Source organism: Merops nubicus, unplaced genomic scaffold (assembly GCF_000691845.1).
Source record: "Merops nubicus isolate BGI_N331 unplaced genomic scaffold, ASM69184v1 scaffold4105, whole genome shotgun sequence".
Classification (NCBI taxonomy): domain Eukaryota; kingdom Metazoa; phylum Chordata; class Aves; order Coraciiformes; family Meropidae; genus Merops; species Merops nubicus.
Genome location: NW_008607469.1, coordinates 63227 through 87885, shown reverse-complemented (window position 1 = coordinate 87885; position 24659 = coordinate 63227). Strand labels below are relative to the sequence as shown.

Sequence of the window (24659 nt, the reverse complement as noted above, 5' to 3'; positions counted from 1 at the left end):
ATCACAGTATATTCTCTGCAGGGGTTGTTTTACAGACCAGTGCACCTGAATAAATTCTAAAGGATGTGGCTTCCTGTGAATGAGCCACACTTAGAACACAACCCACAGGATATCCTAGGCATCTCCGTGCCAGTAACTCTTAATTTCCTTGTCTGAAAGACATCTTATTCATATACAGTCTCTAATATTTATATACAAAAAATATTAGCAAAGTTCAAAGGACCAACTGAGTCAGGAAAAAGAGGAAATTGTTCAGAAGATTAATTACTGAATATGGGCTTAGAATTGCCTGGTGCATGCAAAAAGCCAGGCTCCAGCATTTATTAGTGCAGCACTATTGCCATCAAGGATTTGATTCAGAAAGTTTGTCTGGATATGCTGTGGTGACTCCAAGGATAACTGCAGCTCTTCTTGGCATTCAAATTAGGATTACTGTAGGTTGAGGTTTATTTCTATGGCAAAGGCAGAAAAGTCCATATTGTCTAAATGCTGTAAATAACCACACGAACAGGGGATAACTATAGAGGAACTATACAGATGTGCAAAAACACATATCGTAGCATTTGCTCTGTTCACATTTCTCCTTAAGAGTCTCTCTCACAATAATTGAGGTATGAAATGAACTGTCTTAGAGATTTTGTCATGTCTGTATGTCAGTAAATGACACTATCTTTAAGGCAGTGCACTGAGACAGGCATGTAAAGGTGGTGAGCCTAAAAATCAGAGCAATACCTCTGAAGTGCCTCCACTGTTTATTCTGCCAGAGTGTTGACAGCTATGCAAAAAAAACATGGAAAAAGTCACTCTTAAAACCAACATTCACTTATTATGTGCACAAAGTATCTGGTGTGTCATTGCCACAAATTCAGCTTACCCGTAGCTTCTCTTCAGTCTTGGTGGATTGCTTACAGTCGGGATGCCAGACAGTCGAACCTGAGGGAGGCAAAAAACCATCTTTATCCAGAGCAAAGCAGAGAACTTCTGGTCATGACAAGTCAGTTATTAAAAAGCATCTCTTTACTACATCACACAGTGAATCTGTATAAACCATGCAAGCAATTCAACTCCAGCTCATAAGAAATATGTATTTAAGTGAAATTAAAAAATATTAAAATCTTTGGCCCATCTACAGCAGCCTCTTCCTGAGACTGTCAAAACACTTTTCACACATTCTTAATTAAAACTCAAACAGCCTCAAGCAGCAAGGAAGGCAGCAAGCACCAGCTGGAGGAACTGAAAGACAGAGGGCTCCTCTGGGCAGGACTGAGGGTAAGAGCAAATTAAGTGGGCTGTGATTACCTGATCTGTTCTCCCCTTACGCACTGCACCACATGTAAAAAGCAAGTTCTGATTTTAAGTCCACTAATGCTGGGAAAGTCCTATGACTTTCTTGAGCAATGGGTGTTATATTAATTTACTCCATAGTAATACTCAGATCATCTCCTCCCTGCAATTATGCAAAATGCAACAGGAAAAGCACAATTAGAAGATTCACAAGGCAGTGAAGTCCAGGCCGTGTCTCACCCACCACACTAAGCTAGAGAGGCCAGCCTGGCCCAGGTGGCAGAAAGCAGCATGGGAAAGAGCCTCTCCCTGGATGACACTGTACCTCACTTGCCCAGGGCACACACATCACCTCTAGGCTTTGCTCTGCAAGGCCAGTGCCACGTGCTGCACCGGCACCTTCACGTGCCATAGTCCAGCTGCACGTCCTACTGAAAAAAGCAAGGTCTCTGCTGTTTGTGTCCCAAAACAGGGGATTCTCCCTTATGCTGTAAAAACGGAAATATCCAGCTGCCCTCAAAGGCTGAGCAGTGTGAGGGGCAAGGAGCACTTCCACCCCATTTCAGCTCTCCTTTGGAACACAGTGCAAACTGTGGTTGCTGTTGGGAAGCTGCTGGCAGGTACTAGCCAGGCTAGAATGGAGCAGAAGCTAATGCTGACTTTTAACACTGCCTGCAGCTGCAGTTAAATTCAAACTTCATTCCAGTCACCACGCCGCCAATACAGAGCCTTGTCTGTCTGCAGGGGGAATGTCACCTCTTCACTTTGTCCACAAAGAAACCAAACAGAGCAAAGTCCAGGTCTCCTGCTGGTGACTATGAGCTCAAGTGCAGTCAGAGGGAACCCCACCCTCCGAGCCCTGGAGAGGCGTGGGTCAGGGCCCCTGGAAATTCTGTCTGAAGGAGCCCTTACATGGCTTGGTACAGAAGTACAGCCCAGCAGGAATGGTTTCTCTTCCCAGCAGCACACCGTGTAATCATCATCAGGAAACGGGAGAGAACGCTGCGACTCTGAACCAAGGGCCTGAGATGTTTGGCTTTGAGTCTAAGCCGAGGAAGAAGAAACTGTGTATTTGGCAGGGGGAAATGATCTGACAACAGGAGGAGGAGACCAACAGCCTTCTCTGTAAACAAACAGCAGCCTCGGAGCCAGGACCCCACAGGGCCTGCAAGCTCAGGAGAGAAGCACGCCCTGTGCATTTGCTTAGTAGGTCAGACAGATCCAAGCACTCGGGAGGAAAGGAATTCATCTTATAAGGCTGATGCATTAAGACTCAGAAAGTCATCTCTCAAATTCATCTGTGAGCTTCCTGTGTGACCCTGAGAAAAGTGATCTCTGCTCATCTGTATTTCAGTTTCTTTTCTATAAAACTATCCTCATCATCAAAGAAAAAGCTGACACTGCATTTTTGGGCAATATTTAGCACAAATGGGCATAACTTTAGGGACATCCCAGGAGAATGCTGCAGCTCTGAAAGTGAACAAGAAACACAAGGGAGTCTGGATGTTATTTTGATGGTGAAACAGAACTAATGGTTGTGAGTTTTTTTTCACCAAATGATAAGAGGTTTGAAATACGTGAAATTTAAAGCCCCAAATCAGAAAGAGCAGGCCTAGGAAGTTAAATATAAACATTTTTTATTATCTTGAACTCCAAACTACCCCCAACTTAATAGATTTTATTCACCCAAACACACCAAGCTGTTTTGAAATGCCTGGAATAGTCCAAATTCTCAAGCTGCATCACCCCTCTTTTTCCTACAGGAAACAGTTCAGCAAATTGTGGTTATTCCCATTCTTAACATATGTTTGTTTGCTCACTTGGGAGACACCAAGCAACACGTTCACTTATCCAGCTTTTTACTTTGCACGTACTATTGTTTCAATATACAGCTCTCTAAAAATCAGTAAGTCGGGGTATTATTTACACACTGAACACGGCTGAAAGCCTGGGTGAGAATCAAGTGAAGCATCCCTCTAAATGCTGAGGAACATTCTCATCTCAGCAACAGTCTTCTAGGGCAGTCCACATAGTAATTTATTACTAGGAAGTCAATGGGAAAGTGAATGTTTCTGAGGCTGCTTTTCATTTTCCTTTGTTGGAGTACTGCAAAGTACTTGTGCTAGCATTATCCAAACCACCCTCAGCATCAAAAGCTCCAGAGCAGACAGCTTGTTTTTCTGTGCTCTCCTTTTGCAGGTTTCCTTAGTGTAGCTAGCACAAACCTGACAGGCTCCTCTATGATACAAAGCAACACCAACGCAGTGCTTTCATGTCCTGTGGAGAGGTCAGCTAGGAGTGAGATACAAGGTGCCTATTTTCAAGTATTTTATCAATAATGTGGTTTTGGTTCTAGCTCTAGTGTTGTGGTGCTGTATTTTTATCTCAGAGAAATGCTTGGAATGCTGTTATTCTGCACCCTAGGGAAAAAAAGATTGGATGGACTCAGGATATGCATTTCAGCTGAGAGTGTTGCACAGGAAAGGCTTCAGGTCCCTTACACTTAGAAGCATGCTGAATTCAGCAAGCAAAGCTTTGGCAGCACAGTCTGGAGCACACTCAGCAATAACATTATTTAGTCAGAAAACATGTGTTTATTGTGAACAATAAAGTAATGCAGCTTGGGCTGAGACAGAGTGAGCATGAAGAACATTAATTCACAGCCACAGAAAGGGAGACACAGCCAAGAAGAGAATAACGGCAGATCAAGGACCAAGGTATCTCTCCTCTCTGCTTTCACATCACCTGAACTTGGCCGGGACAAAATTTAGTCCTGTTTAAGTAGAAGCAATATCTTCTGTCTTGTCTGGATCTGCAGAAATGTACACCACAGCCTGCCCAGTCAACATGAACTCCCACTGCCTGCTAGACTGGTGCAAACAGCATCAGTTGCAAACAGCTGCTTAGTAATAACGGCAAAGGAAGAACTGATGCTCACCTTGAACTCTGTCCATACCTCATGATACTATGATGTGAAGAAACTAAGAAAATTATCAGTTTTCCTATGTGATAACTGCTGCTTTCTAATGAGTCTTTGCCATCAGAAAGCAGGAGCTCCTACCCAACCCACTTTGAGCCCCTCCTTGCTCTTGCAACGCAGAGCTGCTACACAACTCAATACCCAGTTGTGTGCACAGCTGGAATATGATGGTGAAGGCATAAGGTCAATGTGAGATGAGAGAGACAGACTGCAAGGGAGGTCAAACAAGAAAATAATACAAGGTAGCTTCAAAGGAATTCCTTAACTCTCTTATCTGAATTTTGGAACTTCTCCAGAAGCAATCTCTCCTCAGGATTTCAAGAGATGGCTGCCACCACACTTTCATACTTTCTTTCCTACTTTTTTACAGTCCTTTTGGGTATATCAAGCAAGTTTTCTAATGTAAGTACAATATACAAAATCCCAACATGTATCTGCCTTCTTCACTTTGATTTCTGGCTTGCATAACTGTGCATTATAAGTCTTTCTACCAAGAGTAATTAACACTACAGTAAATAATAAAAATAAGTGTAGCTTAATAGTGTAACATGCTGCCTTCTAGGAGAGTAGGTAGAATTCAGGTCAAGGACACTTTTCAATCAGAGAAAAGAGCACATTCTTTTTTATGTGAAAGTATCATGCAAAAAAAAATATACTGGGCAATACCTGGGCCTGTTAGTAACTGTTAGTGACAGAAGAATTACAAAGTCTGATTTTCTTGTTTTAGAGTAGAGATATCCTTACCTTGTAGATACATTTCTTCTCCTTCTGTGAACATTTGGTTGCACCTGCTGCATCGTGCACAGCTTGGATGATAATGCTTGTCACCCGCCTAAACAGAAACAAAAAGAGCAATGAGGGAGTGAGGCATTGCACTGCTGTGTGAGCACTCACTGTTTGCTGACAGACCACTGCTGTTTTGCTTCTAGTTTACCTGTCACAACAGAACACTGCCCTCGTGATGTGGCACTAGCAACAAGAATGTAAGATCTGCCATACTCCTTCAGCCCTGGTCTATCTACTCCAGGATAGACCCTGTCCTTGACAAAGGCCAGGAGTGACTACTTGGGATAAAAGGCTGTAAGAAACAAGGCAATATGGAACAGCCTTTCCTCTTTACACCTTCCCATTCAAGTAATTGGTGTTTAAAGACTTTCTGGATAAAGGCTATGTCAGAATCTATCTATTCTCCATGATTTGCCCAACATCTATCTGGCAGTCCAAGGCAATGAATGTCACACTACAGACAGATATTTGTGTAAACCTGCAGCCTCTTCATCTTGTCAAACAACATGTATTTTCTCAGTTTCTCCCTTGTTACAGATGAATTTAGACAATGAATGACAGTGTTTAACCTGCTATTTCACACCTTGTCCTTCTTCCTGACACTGCTGATATGGGCATTAACAGAGAGCTTTCTAAAGCCACCTCTGGGACCATTAACTTAATTCACAGATGTCTGACTTCAGAAGCTACATTAGCATAGACAGTTTGAGATGAATTTAAGTTATTGATGTAAACATGCTAAATACTCCAGATTCTGTTACCCAAAGTCAAATCCACTGATCCATTCATTCTCTTAAATAAATATTGATATCCATAATAAACAAAGCTGATTAGATTTCAGGCCTATAATCACAGGAAGAATCAAGGCACGGATATTAATGTGATTCCTTCTCCTTAGGAGACCAAAGCAACCCAGGTATTAATGTCCTGGCATCAGAAACTAAGCATGCAACATCCGCAACAGGCTTTTTTAATTGTAAAATAACTAATCCTAGAAAACAACCCTTAATAGTGACAAACAATGAATTCTACAAGTCTTTAAAATTTTATCTGTCTTGCCAAACAAGCTAACCTCAAATGCTTTTTCACAAAATATTCCCCATCCGTTGAGATGTTATATGCACACAATATATTTACTCTGTAGCTGATTTGTAAAATGTCATCAAATCATTATACCTGAGACAGTATCATTACTAAAATCAACTTTTCCTTATGTGTGTTGAGATTAATAACAACATATTTTTGTTTCATATTCAACATTGATTAGACAGGCTTAGTATTTAAAAGTATTTATATGAGATGATGAAGTATATGGAGTGAAGTACCTGACAACCAGCAACCAGCTCTACCACCCAGCCCTTCTACAGGCAAAGTCGCACCGTTTTTTAACCTTCTCATTTGTTTTTTCCATAGTAGTGTAGTACCTGGGTTTGATTTTAGCAAAGGTTGGGAAAGGTCTTCAAAGAGACACTGGTGTTTGTGGGCATGACTATATATCTTTCGTTATCACTAAGAACAATTCCTGTCCCAGAATTTCAGTAGTACAAGCCCAGAAAAGAGGACTTGGTGTGCTGATAGTTTAGCTATACACTGACTCTTCAGCTGAAAAAAACCAACCTGCCTTTGCTGTTGACTCCTGCTCCTTAGAGGGCAGCAACCACCAGGCACCGAGACTGATGTGATTTAGTTTTTGTACAGCAGACTTAAACCTATCAGGCAAAAAAGGAGCTCTGGTAAAAGAAAGAATGAAAAGTTGCTAGAAGATATGCCTGTTCAAGGGAGAAGAGCTAATGAGGGAAGAAACGCAGTACTGACGCTTGATTTGCAGCAAGCAACAAAACCAATATTGAACTGAGAAAGAAAAAACAGAATTAATGCTCATTCTCTTTCTATAATTTTCATTATTGGCTGTCCTTTTCCTCTCCAACTCTCTCTAGGAATTATTTAACCCTGGAGGTGTCCCATCGGTTCCACTGAAGACTGGACTTTAAGAAAAAGAAATGGAGGAAACTCTGAATGTTTCTAAAATGTAATGCTGGCATCAAACTACAGCTATTCTGATTCTGAATGTAGATGTGCAAAAACTAGCTACTTACACATATATATGTGTATATATGTATACAAAAATGCAGCTTGGGGCTGTGAATATTGAACAGGGTTCAGAGGTAGATCTCCAATTCAGACATCTCAGCACTCAGCAGATGCTGACATCCTTTTCTGCACTTTCTGCCTCACACAAACAATACTGGTCATACAGAGGAACAGCAATTTTATCTGTGTTTGGTAAATAAATAAAAAAGAGTCCCAACTTTAGAACATTCCTGAAGTTCTTCCGCAGAGTGGGGCCCACAGAGCTGCTTGTCACAAGTGATTTCAGACATATTAGATGATGGCAAATCTGATGCCCTGGGAACCACTACCAGTTAATGACAGACAAAAAAATTCCTAAGAAGGCTGAATCACTGCCAGAAAGGTTCTTCTCCAAACAGGAAGACAAAAATTGAAAAATAAATTTGAAATAATAAAACTGGAATCTTTTCTGAGCTCTGCCTGTCTCATCCAACTATAATATATATCTGTAGCATAACTGCAACTCTTCTTAACGAAGCTCTGATTTCCTGTAGGCACATAGATTTTTCTGAAATAAAATTCATAGCTTCTCAGAAGGCATTCAGTAGGTTACCTAAGTAGCTATGAAGTCTGAACAGGAAAGAATACAGGAAAGAATACAGGGCCTGATATATTACTATTAATTAACCTCTGAGATAGGCCATCTGAGATGGGATTGCATCTTGTGAGATGCTTACCAAATTCCCAGGTGCAAAAGACTGAAACCTTTGTACATATCTATTTCACGAAGAAATAATTCCCTACCAAGCACCTGATATTCAACTAAGGCAACGTAATTTTAAGAATGGTAGTTAGGATCCAGCAGAAATACCTATACTGTGAGAGGACTATGGCATGTGGACAAAGAAAATCACACATTCACACCGCTACAGTTTCAGTTTCTGTTCTTCCAATCTGGCCTGTGAGGTGTGGTTTTTTTGTTTGTTTGGGTTTTGGGTGGTTTGTTTTTTGGTTTTTTTTGTTTTGGGTTTGGTTTTTTTTTGTTTTTCTTGGTTTGCTTTGCTTGTTTATCTTTGTTTTGGAACAAGAAAGCCATATTGCACCCTTGTTTTAATTGCACCCTTGTTTTAATCAAATGCTGCATTTCATTGTTGTAAGCAAAAGGTGCCAATCCTTTGGGGTTTGTGCAGCTACCCTGGCAGTCCTACCCCAGACTCTTGAGTTTCCTCTTCCTTGTGCTGCAGTTAATTCACAGTAACTTTGGTCTGTGACTTCTGCCAGCTTCATCCACACTTTGTCCTAAAAGGGTCTGTATCTGTGTATACATCTAGGGCTAATATTAACAAGTCTTTCATTTGCCATGATCCTCCAATAAACATTCCATTTATTTTTCTCCTCATTACAAAGCTTTTCTTGAGGATCCTTTATAAAAGGGCACCTGTATTCAAGTACTCATCTGCTAAGTGCTATAAGCCAGGCTATTCATAGAAGAAACAAATCCAGAATCCACCACAATATTATGTGCAGACCTGTGGCCTCTGAATACCTTTTTTTTTCCCCTGGAAAGACTTCCAATATGCTACTGTCAAGAGAATAAACGATGTACATGTGTTTCTTCAAAACAGCCAGAGACCAATTTCAAGTTTATTGGATCTTTCCCCAAGGCTGAAATAACTGGCTGACTGTTAGGCTAGTGTGAGAGATGATGAATGGACACCACACCCCAGATAACACAACCTTGCTAAGCAGAAGAGCCAACATATCCTGGACTGGAGAGGTTTTTGGGGAGTTACATACCACAGCAGCTGCGGTTGTTGCTTAACACTTCCAAACCAGTTTCATCAGCTTTCTGCCTCAGTAATGTTTCTACAAATCAACAGTGGAAGCCTTTCTTCAATGGGTATCCACTGGAAAAGAATCTGCATCTCAACTAACTCAGTGCTGATCTTCCTATGCCTGACTTGCTGTGATCATCTGAGGAAACGGGTTGCTAAATATCAGTCATGCACAGGAAAAACTTTTGGATCTAGAAGGGGATGAAATAGTCACACTTTTAGACACCTGGTATTGCCCAGATCTCAGGCTACTAAATCCTCACTCAGTATGGCCAAGGTGCAGCTTTCTGCAATCTTATGCTACTGTGCTGTGGACCATAAGGGTTACATCTCAATCCTATCTGTAGTAAGAAGTAAGATTAATTCAGTTCCCATTTCCTCTGAACATTGTTCAGCCAAGGCCCAAGAGGTTAAAGTCACTTGCCTTCTCACTATGCCTAGCTCTCCTTCCCCCTTCTGAAGTGTGCCTCGCATCCCGAAATCCTTTACAGTTAGCTTTGATACACAACAACTTCTCAAGCAGCATCTTACACCCCACCAGCAGCACTTTCTTGCTCAAAAGACAGCTATGTAGCCACTAGGTTTTTGACAGTTATACTGCTTATGATTCCTCCTGAATTACTTCAGCTTCAGTTGAGGTCTTCAGGACAATCCAAACCATCAAGTGCAAACTATGACCCATACTGTCTCTAAACTAAGTTTGAGTAAGCTGAATTAACTGGTAAATACCTTGGTTTTGCTTAGCTAGAAGTGCTAAAACCATGAATTAACTGGTAAATACCTTGGTTTTGCTTAGCTAGAAGTGCTAAAACCAAACAAACACATATTGAACATTATTATTCATACTTTGCATAAAAATTCTTTAATGTAACTGAGTGAATTAAAAGTAATTTCTTATCAAATGAAATAATAAACCTACGTGTTACTGTCACTGCCTATAAATTCTTTGTTAAATCCACTGGTATCTGCATTTGCAGTAGTAGCAAAGAACACCAGTTATCAATTTATAACAAAATACAATCTCTTCTGACTCTTCTATTTATCTTTTACCTACACTGACAAATCTAAAATAGGTTCTCAAATTAAATCCCACTTGAACAGAGCACATAAAGAAATTTCAATTAAAAAAAAGTAGCAGTATATACTCATTTACCAAAGACTTCCAGAGCTATAGAATTGCAGAATGAAGGAAGAGTGGCCAAAGATATATTACAATTTACATTATAAATGCAAATATATAGATATTAAATTTGAATCTTTTCCATAGTTTTGCAGGTCTCACCGACTTGTGTTTTACCACCAATATACACATTCTATTTATTTTCTATATAATACTATACGTTTATATTACACACAATATGTGCATTACATGCACAGTAAAGTAAAAAAAAATTCATTTTAACCTTACTGTAGATAGTATTAATATTTTATTTATTCTGGTAATTTCAGGACTTATACTAGAGTCAAGCCTTTAGCAATACTGATTTTCAGTTTCCCATCTACAAAGAAGGTTAAGTAACAATTAGCATCCTTCAAAAAATATTTTGGAGAAACACTACCAAGGCAAACCACTACACAAATATATTCCTCATGACCAGTCCTGAAAATAAACCCATGTAATCACCTCTCCTCTAAGGCTTATGAGTGGCAGTTGGAGGTTCAGTAGCCAGGGTTCGTGGATGACGGCCTACAAAGGGGAGCTGGACGTGTATGTTCTGCAGAGGACATGTTCCAACTAACATCAGCAAAAGTACAAGTGCCATTATGCGTTATAACAATATGAAGACGTAGAACAATAGTTGGTAATGAGAGAGTTCTCAGACCACCTTTTCAGACTCGCTCAGTACCTTTCAATTTTCAGCCTTCTTCCAGCATGCTATTCTCTTAAGTAACTTCAACTGGGACATACAAATTCCCCTCAGCTGAGTAAACCAGCCTGCATTGCCATTGTAAAAGCCCCTGTGTACTGTTCACAGAGGGCTTTGAAGGCTGCCTCTAATGTGGAGGGTAATAACCCTGTACAATGGTCCAGAATGGGAAGGTCGCAGAGCACCGCCATTGCATTATACATGGTGTGAACCAGCTCGAGGAGACCTCGGGAGTTTAAAAGGTGAACTAAAAGGCTGGGACAAAGGGAGGCATTTGAAGCACCAGTCAAACACAATGCACTGAGCTCCTACACAACCCCTCCTCACGCTGCTGATGCTTCACAATATGCCCAACACTCATGTGCCTTCACTTCATCAAGATGCCTTTGGGGACCTCCTGAAGCCAAAAGTGTGCTGGTACTCACAGGTGTCACAGAAGGCAATGGTGGGTATCTCAAGAATTATTCCAACCCAGGAGCTACAAATACAGCTTCATACAAGCTTATGGAACATGTCCCAGAAACCCAGCATAACACATACATGTGTTGAGCACACATACAGCTTTAACCCCATGGCAAGAGTACTTCAGAAACCAAGGACTCTGTTTTCTAAGTTCATTCCCTCTGTCTCTGCTTCCCACAAGACTAACTTTCATTCTCTGAGTGCTTGTAGAGCTCTAGTCTGATTAAATAAATGTTTTCCTCTTTGGTGAACGTGAGAGATTACTCATGCCTTCAGTCCTGTCCTTTCCAGAACAACAGTGAACAAGAGCCAGAGAGAACAATAACAAGAATCCCGCTAGGAGAGCTCACATGCCAGTGGGTCTGGTAGAGGAAGGACTAATTACCACCAGACATTTTCTACTGGCCAAAGGACACAATTAAGTGCATATTTGTTGTGTTACATTTGCACAGCTGCACTCACTCACTCTCCGTTCAAAGATATCTTAGAAATCACCTGACAAACAGCTATTAAACACATAGAAAGCTTTACTTTTCTAATACTATTTAAATACCACAAAAATTGCTGTGCAGTTGAAAGCATACATGGAAAAGTAAAAAACCTCCCCTTCTCCTTAGCTTCTTCTATTTTTTTTCTTTTTAAATTTTTATAAACAGGTATAATGGGCCCATTTCATGGACAAACCTAATCAAGTATTTAGTTCTACCAGGACTCTGAGGAGAATGACCTGATTTCTTAAGTCTCTTAAGGACTAGGGAGCAGCACAAAGAATAACTCGGACTCATCTTTAGACCCCTTAAGGAATGTTGTGAATTGTAAAACAGGAACTGTGGCAGTAGCCTACCATTTTCCAGTGGAGCTTTATTTTAATTACTTGCAGAGGTCACAGAACCTTCAACCCTGTTTGATGTTTGGTATAACATCAAATTCCATTGTTTCCTTCTCTGCAGGCTTCTGTGATCTCATGAGTGGCTGGAACAACGAAAACACTATGAAGACCAAAATTTGCCTCTAATAACATCCTGATCTGAACTGTCCACTCATTTTTCCCAGGCTCTTATCTGTTTAGCAAGTCACTACAAATATCTGTTCTCAGATACAAAAACAAAAGTGGAGCTCCTTTGCTCTTTCCTTCCAAAGGACTTCAGAATCTACCATGCTTTTCTTCACTACCAAAGGAAGGAAAGTGTAATACATTGTAAACGTTGAAACTATTCTAGCCTGATAAATCCTTGTTTGATATGCACCTTTAGGACTTTCTAAAGCTGTTTTTAACACTACTGTCACAAGATCTCGATAGAAACCACTCTCAGCACAGTCTGTGCCTCTGTTCAACCTGAGACAGGACAGAGCAGCGGGAAGCAGAGCTCACACTGGCAGTTCCCAGGCTGAACGGGCTGCAGGACACAAGACACAAGACTGGGGGAAAGTGGGAAATGGAGCGTGAGGCTGTGAACGTAAATCTGAATGACAACGTGCATACATGAGACGTGGAAGACCCTCAGAGCCTTCCATTAATTGCTGTGTTGCCTTGGGTAAGCCAAAACTGCAGCTGTCCTGCTACCATGAGCACTTGCATTATTAATTCATGCCTGGTTTCTGATTTTTATACAAAAATACTTTCCAGCATTCCAACAGTGACTGCCAATGCCATGCTAGTATAATCCTTAACAGATGTCTAATAAACTTTGTAACTTATATTAGTGTTAATTCCATCAGCATACAATATTGTTCTATCCATTAGTTGTTGCTAATAGGAATGTAATTATTACCTGCTTGGAATATGATTTTTCCTTATAGCAAAGATGTGAGTAATGATTCAGGCTAAATCCCAAGTTGTGCAACTGCTCTGCTGGCATGAACAAACAGTCCTCACAGCAGTTGAATATCCACTGAACTTCCTTTAGTAAGACCCTAGCAGTTACTTGTGACTGCCCTGTCAGCTCTGCTTTGAGTTCCTGCTCTTCTGCAACCTCCAATGTCAAGCAACTTGTGCACACCAGTGAAATGCTTAACCACCAAGTGTAGTCTTTATGGGACCTATTCATTCTGTCTTCATGGGGCAAACCCACCTATTGCTACTTGCAGGACCAAAGTTAGGAACTCATAGTATCTACACGGTTAACAGCAAGAGGTCAGTACAAAGAAACTAATTCCACTCAACTAAGAAATGTACCCACAGTTGCTTAAAATTTCTGAACAGTTAGACCACTGTGGGCAGTACAGTGGAGCAAAGCAATAGCAAACACAGCTTTATTGCCTATTGACAGGATTTCAACATCATCTCTGTTAGGCTCCGGGGGTTACATCTATTCACAGAGAAACCCAATCCCAGTGACTTGAACATGTAGTTAATAGGAAACAATCCAGAGGGAATATATGCACTAGATTTTACTAAGATTAAATTTCATTCTAATCTAAGTACATTATAAGTCTCTGAATTCACTGCCTTCATTACCCTTATTTTAGATGCATATGAGGGCAAAATCCAGCATTCACCATTTAATGTTCTTTTAAATCATGTTTATTGCACAGATTTTTGGTTTTTACTTTGAACTTCTCAACTGCAAGTATTTGGCAAGGCCTGATACAAATCCCTCCTCTATTTCTTAGTAACACTGGAACAGGTCCAGTTCATAACTACAGGTGTGGGCTTTCTACATCTACTGAAATCTTTAGGCTTCCCGAAGCATTAAAGAATTAAATGTTCCCTTATCTTGTACACAGTTTGTCCAACATGGATTTCTGATGTGAGAAGATGCTTCACCTAAAGGACCTGGTTCCAGCCACATTCAGATTGCCAGATTAGTCTGGGATCAGAATCAACTGCTGATAGTAACTTCATCATAGTGCCAAGAGCCTTTCCAAACAGACTAATACTGGCCTAACTTATAGCTTTGTCTCAACCAGGCAGCAAAACTCCTCTACCGACTACCAAGAGTGTTGAGATCTGCTGAGCTGTACAGTTGACCTATCAGTCTCTCTGCAGCAAGGTGAGAAAGCCATTCCAGCCACAGCCTCCAGCCTGCTGAGAGCAAAGATAAGCCCTTAGCTTGCTTTGCTGATGAGCATTACTTATATGGCACAAGCAAAGGGACAAGGTGGAGTCTTGTAAATGATAGACTGGATGTTTACCTTCTAACTCTCTGCATTGTTGTGATTGTTAGTCCCTTGACCTGTCTCTCTGCCTGGACTCCTAGTAATGGAGCTTGATGCATAGGCCTTAGCAGATCACACCAACTGATGTGGTACTTGCAGTGCAGCAACAATACCTCCCAAAGTATTTGGAAGAGAGATATTTTACTAATATATTTAATTAGAATCAACCTTCTCAGTCAGTAGAACTATAGCTGACTTCAACCTGCTGAAATTTAGCAAAAAATGGCAGTAACAAACCTCCTTGGTATCTTAAAAACTCTTCAACAGAATTAGTTCATAAATCAGAAAGTTTTCACCTGACAGCAGGTAATAAATACTAGACCTCATCCTAACATGGAAAGGTCGTTTGCAATTTCAAAAATTAGCAATTATCTCCATTCTGATCATCATTTAATTGCATGTATAGACAAACAGAAATAATATGCAGTAGTTCATTATTTAATATATGCATATATATGTGCATGTGGAATTTTAAAGGAACATACATATTCCTAGATCTTAAAGTACTCACAGAAGGATAAACCCAGGAATTTTTAAGACATCCTACTGAATTTTCCAAATTTTGTATTCTAAAATACAAACAAAAACATTATCATGGTCCATATGCTTGATACACAGAAAAATTATAAGAACTAAGATACTACTGCAAAAAAAAAAACTCAAACCAAAACCAACAAAATCCCTAAACTGGCAAACGACTAAGGCACTGAGTTGCAAATAAAGATAATTAGCAAGAAATAACTATGGACAATATGTTTAAAGACAGTAAGACTCCCTACTAAAGCATGATAGGTAAAAAAAGTAAAATAAAAAAATAAAATCACAGATCAGGCAAAGATCACTTGTGAGGTGTAGAGGAGGAATGATGGAAGGTTAGAGAGAAAAGGCAGGAGCATTCAGGAGCTGTACCTTTTTGTTCTGTATTTGACAATGCTGAAAGACATATTACTCCTCTTTGATACTGTTTTTTAAGCAAGATTTTTTTTAATGTTTGCCATGAGTCAACATCTACAAATTAGGAGACCTGAATAATTTGTACTCAAGAGTCTTAAGACAACTATAGCTAGGCAGCTCTGTGACAGATGGATGTGTTAGCAGGGGAGGCTCTGCTGAGCCAGATACCTCAGGGAGTACTTCCTTCTACCCACAGCATGAGCCACCTTACTACTGACCAAGAGAAGAATATGAAACCTTTCCTGGTAAATCTCCTGATGACTCAAAGACCATCTAAACCCAACAAGTATGTTTGAATAGTCTAACATAATAAGCCTGAAAAAGCAAGAGAGCAGGGCCCTGTGTGATTGAGGGACATGTTGTGGGAAACAGTAACTGAGAGAGGCAGTTTGAGAACATGACTATAATCTCACAGAAAATGCTCTCAGAGTACCCGAAAGGTACTCTAAGTAAATCTTCTGATTTGATGCATATAAAGAATATAAAGAAAATACAGAAAAAAAGGTTTTGCTTTTGACTACAGATGCTGTAACATCACCATTGTAACACTGATGAGTGCTTAGATCAAACCACGGGAGTCTTCAGTTGTGAACATGAAGGACTTGGAGTTGAATCATTATTCAGAAAGAAGCTTCGGAGATGACTAGATCACAACAGACAAGATTAAAAGTAAAAAAAAAGGAGATAATAGCAGGAAAGAGCATGAGCTTTTTAACCATGGAATCATAGAATTGTTTTGGTTGGAAGAGACCCTTATGATCAAGTCTAACTGCTAAACTGGCACTGCCAGGTCACCACTAAACCATGTCCCTCATCTATACATCTTTTAAATCTGTCCAGGAACAGTGACTAAACCACTTCCCTGGGCAGCCTGTTTCAATGCTTTACAACCCCTTCAGTGAAGAAGTTTTTCCTAATATCCAACCGAAACCTCCCCTGGAACAAGCTGAGGCTATTTCCTCTTGTGTTTATCACTTGTTCACTGGGAGAAGAGACCAATCCCCACCTTGCTACAACATCCTTTCAGGTAGTTGTCCAGAGTGAGAAGGTCTCCCCCAAGACTCCTCTTCTCCAAGCTAAACAAGCCCAGTTCCCTCAGCCGCTCCTCACAAGCTATGACAACATCAAAAAGCTGAAGTAGTGAAGCACACTACTAGACCCAAGTAACTGTAGCTGACTTTCTTGTTCATCACACAAGAGTCTTTCCAGTTTTCTGTCAGAAGGCTGCTTCAGGAACCATGCAACCTTTGGCGTGTGATTTAGCATTCAGTTCAAAGGGAGTGTCCCAAGAACAACAGCGGAAAGTTGTGAAGGCCAGAAGAGGGGGAAAAGAACTAAGCATGAGGTCAGACACAGTACATCTGTGGAAAATAACCAGAGAATATAAAACAAAGGTAGCTGGTAAGAGACAAAGTCAACATGAAGCACTCAATTTAGGCTAATTTGTACCTGGTAGACTCACAGGTTGTTTTAATAGAAAAACATATCAGAGGTGAACTGAGCAGGGAATACTTTTTCTTCTAGTGACTACAACCTGCTCTTGTAGCAAACTGATCCTAAATGTCACTGTCATTCCAATGACTCTGGTATTATAATGCTTTAAAAAGTCTGAAGAATGAGGTTTATCCTTGATTAACTGCAATGCAACCTGTTACCTTTGGAATTCTTTCAGCAAGAGGTCACAACAAGCAACAGAAGACAGTCTAGGGAAGGGAGAGAATTTCTTCAAATACTTTTCTTTCCAAACACATTGCTCTTAACTCGAGTCACCCACAAACAATCATGAGCTTGGATTTCATTACACCCAGATATTTCTCAGGAATTCTTGTTTTGTAATTCTGGCCAAAGTGTTTAGAATTTCAGTGAAAATATCAAACGACATCAAGGTAACCAGTGGATAGTTAGTGCAAAGACATGGTTGTCTCTTTTTTAAATAGAATAACTTTGAATACGTCAGACCACCAACACGTACTTTGCTAAAAGCAGAACATTTTGGTTTTGCCAAAAGTCCATTTTTTGTTCTGTTTGTTGATTTTCTTAAGGAAAGTGTGAATTCCAATTACAGATGCAAACTATGCAAGTGTACTTTTGAATGCTAGCTGACAAGACATAGGGATTTTATTCCCTAATTTTCCTTCAGCTCCATATGAAACTCAAGATTTCCAGTTACCATGGGAAGACTATTAAAAGAAAAAATAACCATGATACAGGAAAGAGGTAATGGACATAAAGCAGAAAGGGATATGTAACATCATTTGCTGCCAGTTTTCAACTGAGTGCAGGGTCTTCATGAGTGCTGTCTCAAAAGCAGTAGTTCATGGGTGCTGCTGAGATTAGTCTGCTTAGTTTTTTACTGCCTCAGTTCTTACTCTCCTCATTACTGGGAAAAAAACATTCTCCAGCCAAGATGCAATTTTATAGAATGCAAAGGAACAGCAGATCCATCTGTATACATAGCAAATCTTTCTCTCAGAATCCTACATGTAAAAGTCAATTTCTTGACACTTCAGCTCATACTCAAGTGATTTATGACACTCATTTCAGTGAGCTCTGCAAACCACAAAACATCCCAAGCTAGTTTTACAGACAATTTAAATGCCAGAGTATCTGTGTTGCTGGTGCTGAAAAGGTGCATCTCTTGCTGGGTGCTATTTTTCCCTCTTACAAAGAAAAAGGTTTGTAATAAATGTCATACATCCCAGGTATCTAGCCAAAGAACTACTAGACCTGTATTATCTTTTAATATAACATAAGCATATAATTAATATCTACCCATTTTGTGCTTCAGGGGTAATTACACTTCAGGTAGTGATTTTGAACTTTTAATCATCCACGAAATACCTGCGTATCATATTTCTTTATCAATAAAGCACCTGCTCAGTAAAGACAAGTGTTAATTCTGTGGACTTCAAAGTCCCTAGAGATTCCAGACATATCTTTTGGGTTTGTTTCCTTTTTTTTCCCCCCCCCAGGAAAGCATCCGGACAAAGCAGACAAAAGAGAGAGGGGGGACTGAGTCCTCCCAGAGTGATGATTGAGAACAATACCCGGATGGAGCCTGTTGCAAACAGGTGACAGCTACAGACTTGCCCCAACAGGCTCTTCTCCACTTCTCAAGTTTCAAACGTGTTATTGCTACACTCTTCCCCAAAATTAGTCTTTACAGGTGACAGGTCTAAATCCCATCCTGCTCTTCTAGAAGTCAGTAGCAAATTCCCCACTGACAGGAGGACTTAAAGCAGGATTTAAAAATGAAAGATCGTAATCCTGCAAAAAAAGCATTTCACCACTTAATCCATTTTCTCTGAGTCCAGGAGAAACAAAAAGTAACCGGCTGAAATAATTTTCTAGAGCTACAGTGTGCCTCACACTCATCCACACAGTGTGCCATCACTACATCCCAACTGACAGTGAGACTGTGACACTGGAGGAAGTTTTGTTTTCAGTGTAAGTACTTTGGTGCAGGGACCACTATTAATATCACATCTATTGCAGGTGATGGTGGAAGGTAGCACTAGCACAATGCAAAATTTTAAAGGATGAACAGAAGCAGCAAAGGGAGCTGCATGAAACCAGAGTATTATGCTTTCCTTCAAGCAGAATGTTCCAAGAGGAGATGTGTTCTGCAGTAACAACCATGCACTTGAATTCTTAATACATCTATGTAACAGGAAAAATAAAGTCATCCAGGCAAGCTACTCTCCTATTAAAAACCAGTATGTGCTATGTGCACCTCTAAGACATTGAAAAGTTGCTTGTTTGAAGTAACTGTTGTGTGTTACTAGAATACAAGTAATGGCTACATAGCACAAAGGCTGCTGTTGCCAGCAAGGAACTTCATACTAATATTAATGCCTCTTCTGAAATGTCACTTTGAAGTGTTTTGATCAGCCTGCTAAAGTTTTTCAGTAGTATTTAGTGCAAGAAACACAGTAGACAATATTTAGATAAACCAAAAAGGTAAAAGCTAAAGATGCTGTGCTAGGAAATATAGATCCTCATTTGCCACACCATACTCATAAAAGCAGTTTATACAGATAAGCCATGTTTGTATAAGCACCTGCAAGATTTCACAAACCCCTTTGTGGCAATAAGGAAGCTTTAATAGGTTATTTTTTCAAATTACTTGTTACAACTTGCTGTTATTCACCATCCCTACATTCTCTTAACATTCCTCCCCTTCCTATTGATGTTCAAATTGACTGAAGGATGGTTTCCAAACCACTGCTGAGCAGTTAATGCCTTGTGATTATGCTGCCATAGTAACTGAACTTCTGTTAGGGCTCTGTCAACTTCAGATACTCTTTTGTCATCTTTATGCGTCAAGTCTTTCCCAACTACAGATATCCCTCTTGCCAAATTCAATCTTTTGAGATGGGGGAGGGGTGAAATCTCAAAAATCCTCTTAGAAAGACTTTTACATGACACATCTTACATTATTTTTCTGGAAATACAGTTATCCTATATTTTAGCCCTGTGCACAGTGTGGTGTTCTAGGCACTTTAGTGTACTTTTCATCAGGGAAAGGTAGTCTAAATTCAGTGAAATCTATGCCGCTACTCAGCTATATAGACAACCTGCCTGAGCCATCTACCCATACCCTGAGTTATTCTTAAACTTCTCATTTCTCCGTTTTTATGTAAACAAACCCCATATTAGGGGGGAAAAAAAAAAAATCAGTGTTCTTCATTAGTTGACAAAACATGTTTCTCATCAAAAAGGCAGGGAAACTGAAAACAAACTCCCACCTTCTTTCTATGCAAGAAATCTCCAGAAGTGATCAAAAGAGACATAAACTGTGTTAAGAAATACGTGAGATAAAGAATCGTATTGTTCCTCCAAACATCAGCAATCAGTTGCAATCAGAAACAGCCCAAGCTCTGTGCCATTCTCCTCTGTTCCTGGCAGCTGAAAAACCCTTTAGCTGCACTCTCTTTATCTAAACCACAGAATTACACACAGCCTTTAAAAAAAATCCAGCTGGTGCACAGGCACCAAGTGCTAGTACCCTGTTATGATACCACTGACACACCATTCAGTCACATCACAAAGTTGCAGCCCCTTCTCCCTGCCAAAAGAAAGCCCCGACCCCTCCCAGCTTCGATGTACTTTCCCAGGAAGGGGTTTACCTTCTGAAGGATTCTTCAGTCCCCGTGCATGCCCCCGGGAGCCCGGCGGGCAGCCTGCTGCCCGGAGCGAGGCGCAGACAGCCCGTCTCCTCCGCAGCAGCTCCCCGGAGTGCCGCGCCTGCTCCAGCCCCCAGCCCCGCTGCTCCTCTGCCCGCTCACCCCCCTGCACACACCCAGCAGCAGGCAGATAATCCTCCCCGCACAGCAAACCCACTCCTGCAGGAGCTCGGCCAACCCGTTCTGAAACAGGAGAGGAGGAGGGAAGAACACCGACCCAGGCAGGGGCAGGACCATTTCTCATCTCTTCTATGTCACCATTTGATGTTGATACAGCTCAGAACACTTCTCCCTTGGGGAGAGGCGTCTGCTCGGTATGAAATCAGCACCCTTTTTCTCTGGAAGTTATGAAATATTACTTCCATGGCTTCTGAAGAATTTATACAGCCTCCTGGGTGTTGGTCGAGTTTTGTCAGAAACAGTTACACTGAGATTGTATTTTAGCCCAATTCAGATGAACGCAGGCAGAGTGCTGGAGCCACTTCTCACAGTGGCACGTGTATCCCTTTATCCTATTTTCACATTTTGGGTGAGATCATACACCATCTATGAACATTTGATGAATTTACTGTGGGCCCTGTGCACTGACTCAACCTGATTTCTGAACAGGTATTTTCCATAACTGAAAAGTCCTGTTGTCTGCTGTGCATACCTAAGAGGGCAAACGACCACAGCATGTGCTTCAGCTTTTTATTCTCATTTACCTGGGACATTCAGGCAACATGTTCATGTTTTCTCATTTACTGTACCAGCAGTATATATTAGACACAAACAAAGCAAACCACAGAACTAACAAAGCATGAACTGAACTCCACTGCTGCTTCTCATTTGCTGTGGAGCCTTTTCCCCTGCACTTTTATGGTCTGTGATGATCACTGGGAGATACTGGTTGAGAGCAAAATTTCTCCCAAGCCTATGACACCCAAATCAATAGACAGTAATGCTATGGAAACAGAATGGTAATGCATTCTTCAGGGCTATTATTTTATCGTTTATACATTCTTCATTCATTCATTTATACATTCTTCAGGGATATTAACATACCACCAAAACTAACCCCATTTAGACCCCTCATATCATCAGTCTTTATTCAGTTCATCAATTGTTTCATTTATAAAGTGTTTAAAATTTTACATCACCTTTATCTCTATTACCAGTACAGGCTGCATCATTAAAATCCAGTAAATGACATACTTTGTGATACTTCCTGCATAACTACTATGAAAAGGGCCTTGCTAAATATTTCGCCTTGCTAAATATTTTGTTCAGCAGAAGAATATATGGTAGCCTTTCACTTAACATTTCTAAATGGAACTGAAATATTTCTGTTTCTTTTAAGAGATTGTCTACATGGTTCCTCCATCTAGAAGGCATACACAGGACCAGACACATGAATGTATTGAAGCACCTAACTAAACTCCGTCCTGCATGGATCTTTGCAGAGAAGAGTAATGTTTTCACGTGAGTTATGATCCTAAATCTCCTTAAAATATAGTAGTTAAACACATAGGCTACTGAGTTTCCCTGAAAGTCAGACAACTGAAGCATCTGCATATGAATGCTCACATGAGCAAAGTTCTTATGTGGATGTGTGTTGACAGAAGGCACCGCCTTGAACAACATAAACAGGCATTGTTTGAATAAATTATTTATAGTTCATATGGGAACTAGCAATGTTGTTCTGTCATCTATTTGTTATTTATTTATTTAGAACAGACTCACTCACATGTGAAGAATCAGTAGAAACTTCTCTGAACCTCTCACAGCACAGGTTTCTAAATCTAGCTGTGAAAACAATATTTAAAGGCTTTTATGGCTCACATTCTTTGCTTCTTACATATGGATACAGTTTCCTTACACAACCATAGCAGCTTTCACTCTTTGTTTGGTTTTTAACCCCCATAATTATTATTTATTTCTAACTTCAGAAGTCAAGGTGTCTCAGAATTGACATCTTTCAGAGTTAGCTGCAGCACAGATGAGACAACTTAAAATTCTGTCACGGTAAAGTAACAGTCTCCACAAGTACTAAACCTCCTTCACATTAAATAGCATATCTTAAATTACTACTCCTCTTTAATATCAGGGGAAGCTCTGCATAAATTACAATATCAAAATCACATTTGAAACTTGACCTTGCAGGCTGAAGTCAGGGGAACCTTCTGGTGCCCTGGCATTTCTCTTTTTGGGTCCATCTGTTAAAATGGCATTATGCCACTGCTTACGAGGTGGGGTGCAAGCTTCAACAGTGCACAGGAAACAAACACCAGGCAGGCAGCAGCCCATCAGAACAGGAACTCGAGCTATGCACAGCCAGAAATCACACAATGGCTTTTTATTTGCAAAAGAATGTTAACCAAGGAGTAGTATAAAAATAAATGGGTAGAGAAACAAGATGGTCGAGGGATTTGCTAGCAGATATATACATCTCTGTCTCTAGATCATGAGATCAAATCCTGTTCATATCAGTAATTTCAGGCTTTCTGTATGATTTCAAGTAAAATATCCACCTGTTTCTGCCCTGAAATCTTCTTTCTGCAGAACTAAAAGAATGGTACCTAGAAGTTTTTAAAACACTTCAGATAATCAAAGATGAAAAACATGGATATAGGCATGATCCACCACCATTCTCTGAAGTCAATGGAAAGCTTCTCATTGATTTAGCTTATTTTAAATTAAGCCCCGGAGGAATAATTTTATTGTGGATGATAATTACATTAGACAAAAGTGATTTTCAAATATCTTCAAACATCTTTCAAATAGCTTAATCTGTGCTTAAGTTTACTCAGATTTGTGGAGTTACACATCTACACAGAAATTTGCAAGATTAAGATCAGATAGGCATCTTTCAATAGGCAAGCCCTGAAGCTATGAAAGCAATAGCTTAGTGGGAAGTCTGTGTTAAAGTCCTCACTCTCACTATGCTGTTAAAGCCTGATAAAAATATTTTTCACCAGAGTGAATGGAAAATGAGTAATTTTTCATAAATAAAGATTCCTTTCTGCTGGAGAAACCCAAGGAATAATACTGAACTCTGTTGCCTTGACAACATTTCCTGAAATACTCAAGTATTAAAGTTTCTGGTATGCTCAAGAAAGTTGCAGTATCTATTTCATATTAGATACTTACCACATTTATTGTGTTGGCATGCCTTCATCTCATTTGTTGGCTATTTGTCACAGAAAGTTATGTGCCAAATAATATATGAGAAATATCTGAGCTGACTTAAAGGCACCTGGTATCTTTCTTGCATATTTTCATGGCTACTGAAGGCTGTTAGATCTATGGCCTAGAAAAAAGAGCATTCTTCTGTGATGTGGGGATATTAGCAAAAGAAACACTGTTTTTCTAGCCATGCATTTCTTAACTGAGCAGAGGGTCACCTCTACAGAACAGCTGGAGGGAGGGAGTCCATGCCCTCAAGGTTTGAACTCAAACCTTGGCATTTCTGACAGGCTTTGCTGAAGGTGCCTACCAGGGGCACACCATAGCTGCTTCTGAGATGAGGACTCTTAGGTCACATCAGAACTGGCTGTTTCTCTTGCTGGCTGCTCATTAAGACTGAAAGCCTGATTTTTCAGAGGTGCTAAACCATACTGCAGGACAAAAATGAGCAGGGCCTGCAATGTTGCAAAGAATCTCAGCTTCTCTTTAAATACAAAAACCTAAGCTTTTCCTGGAAAAACAGATACCACTAGCCTCTGTGGTCACAAAGCTAAGCTTTATGCTTCTCTTGCCCTTCAGTTTTTCTATAGACTGTCCCAGATGTAATAAAAATAAGGAGAAGATTAAGCAGCACTACAATGCTAATTGCTTCTGATCCATTAGAGTGAAGTGTTTGTATACAATGTACTAGATACACTTCTCTCCAATCTCTTCTAATAATTTCTTTAAATGAAGGTGATGAAATAGTAAATTCTGCTCCTGACATTACAGATTATTTTATAGATAAATAAACTGAAAGATACTGCTCAGTGAATTTATTACTACAATTTTTATTCTCAAAGGCAAAACACAAAGTGCTGTATTATTGTTTCCTCTGGCTGTCAGTAGGTATAACTTGAGCTGTGATGCT

The 24659-nt window shown here is 40.1% G+C and overlaps 1 protein-coding gene across 1 annotated transcript in view; it reads right to left on the bottom strand.

Moving 5' to 3' along the window:
- Positions 1–24659, bottom strand: part of ABLIM1 (actin binding LIM protein 1) — a 129627-nt gene that overhangs the window by 43797 nt on the left and 61171 nt on the right. The window contains exons 7-8 of the mRNA XM_008939934.1: positions 5009–5096; positions 875–933 (exon numbers count right to left, since the gene is read on the bottom strand). Coding sequence (XP_008938182.1) covers positions 875–933; positions 5009–5096 — 147 coding nt within the window. The remainder of the gene's footprint in view (positions 1–874; positions 934–5008; positions 5097–24659) is intronic.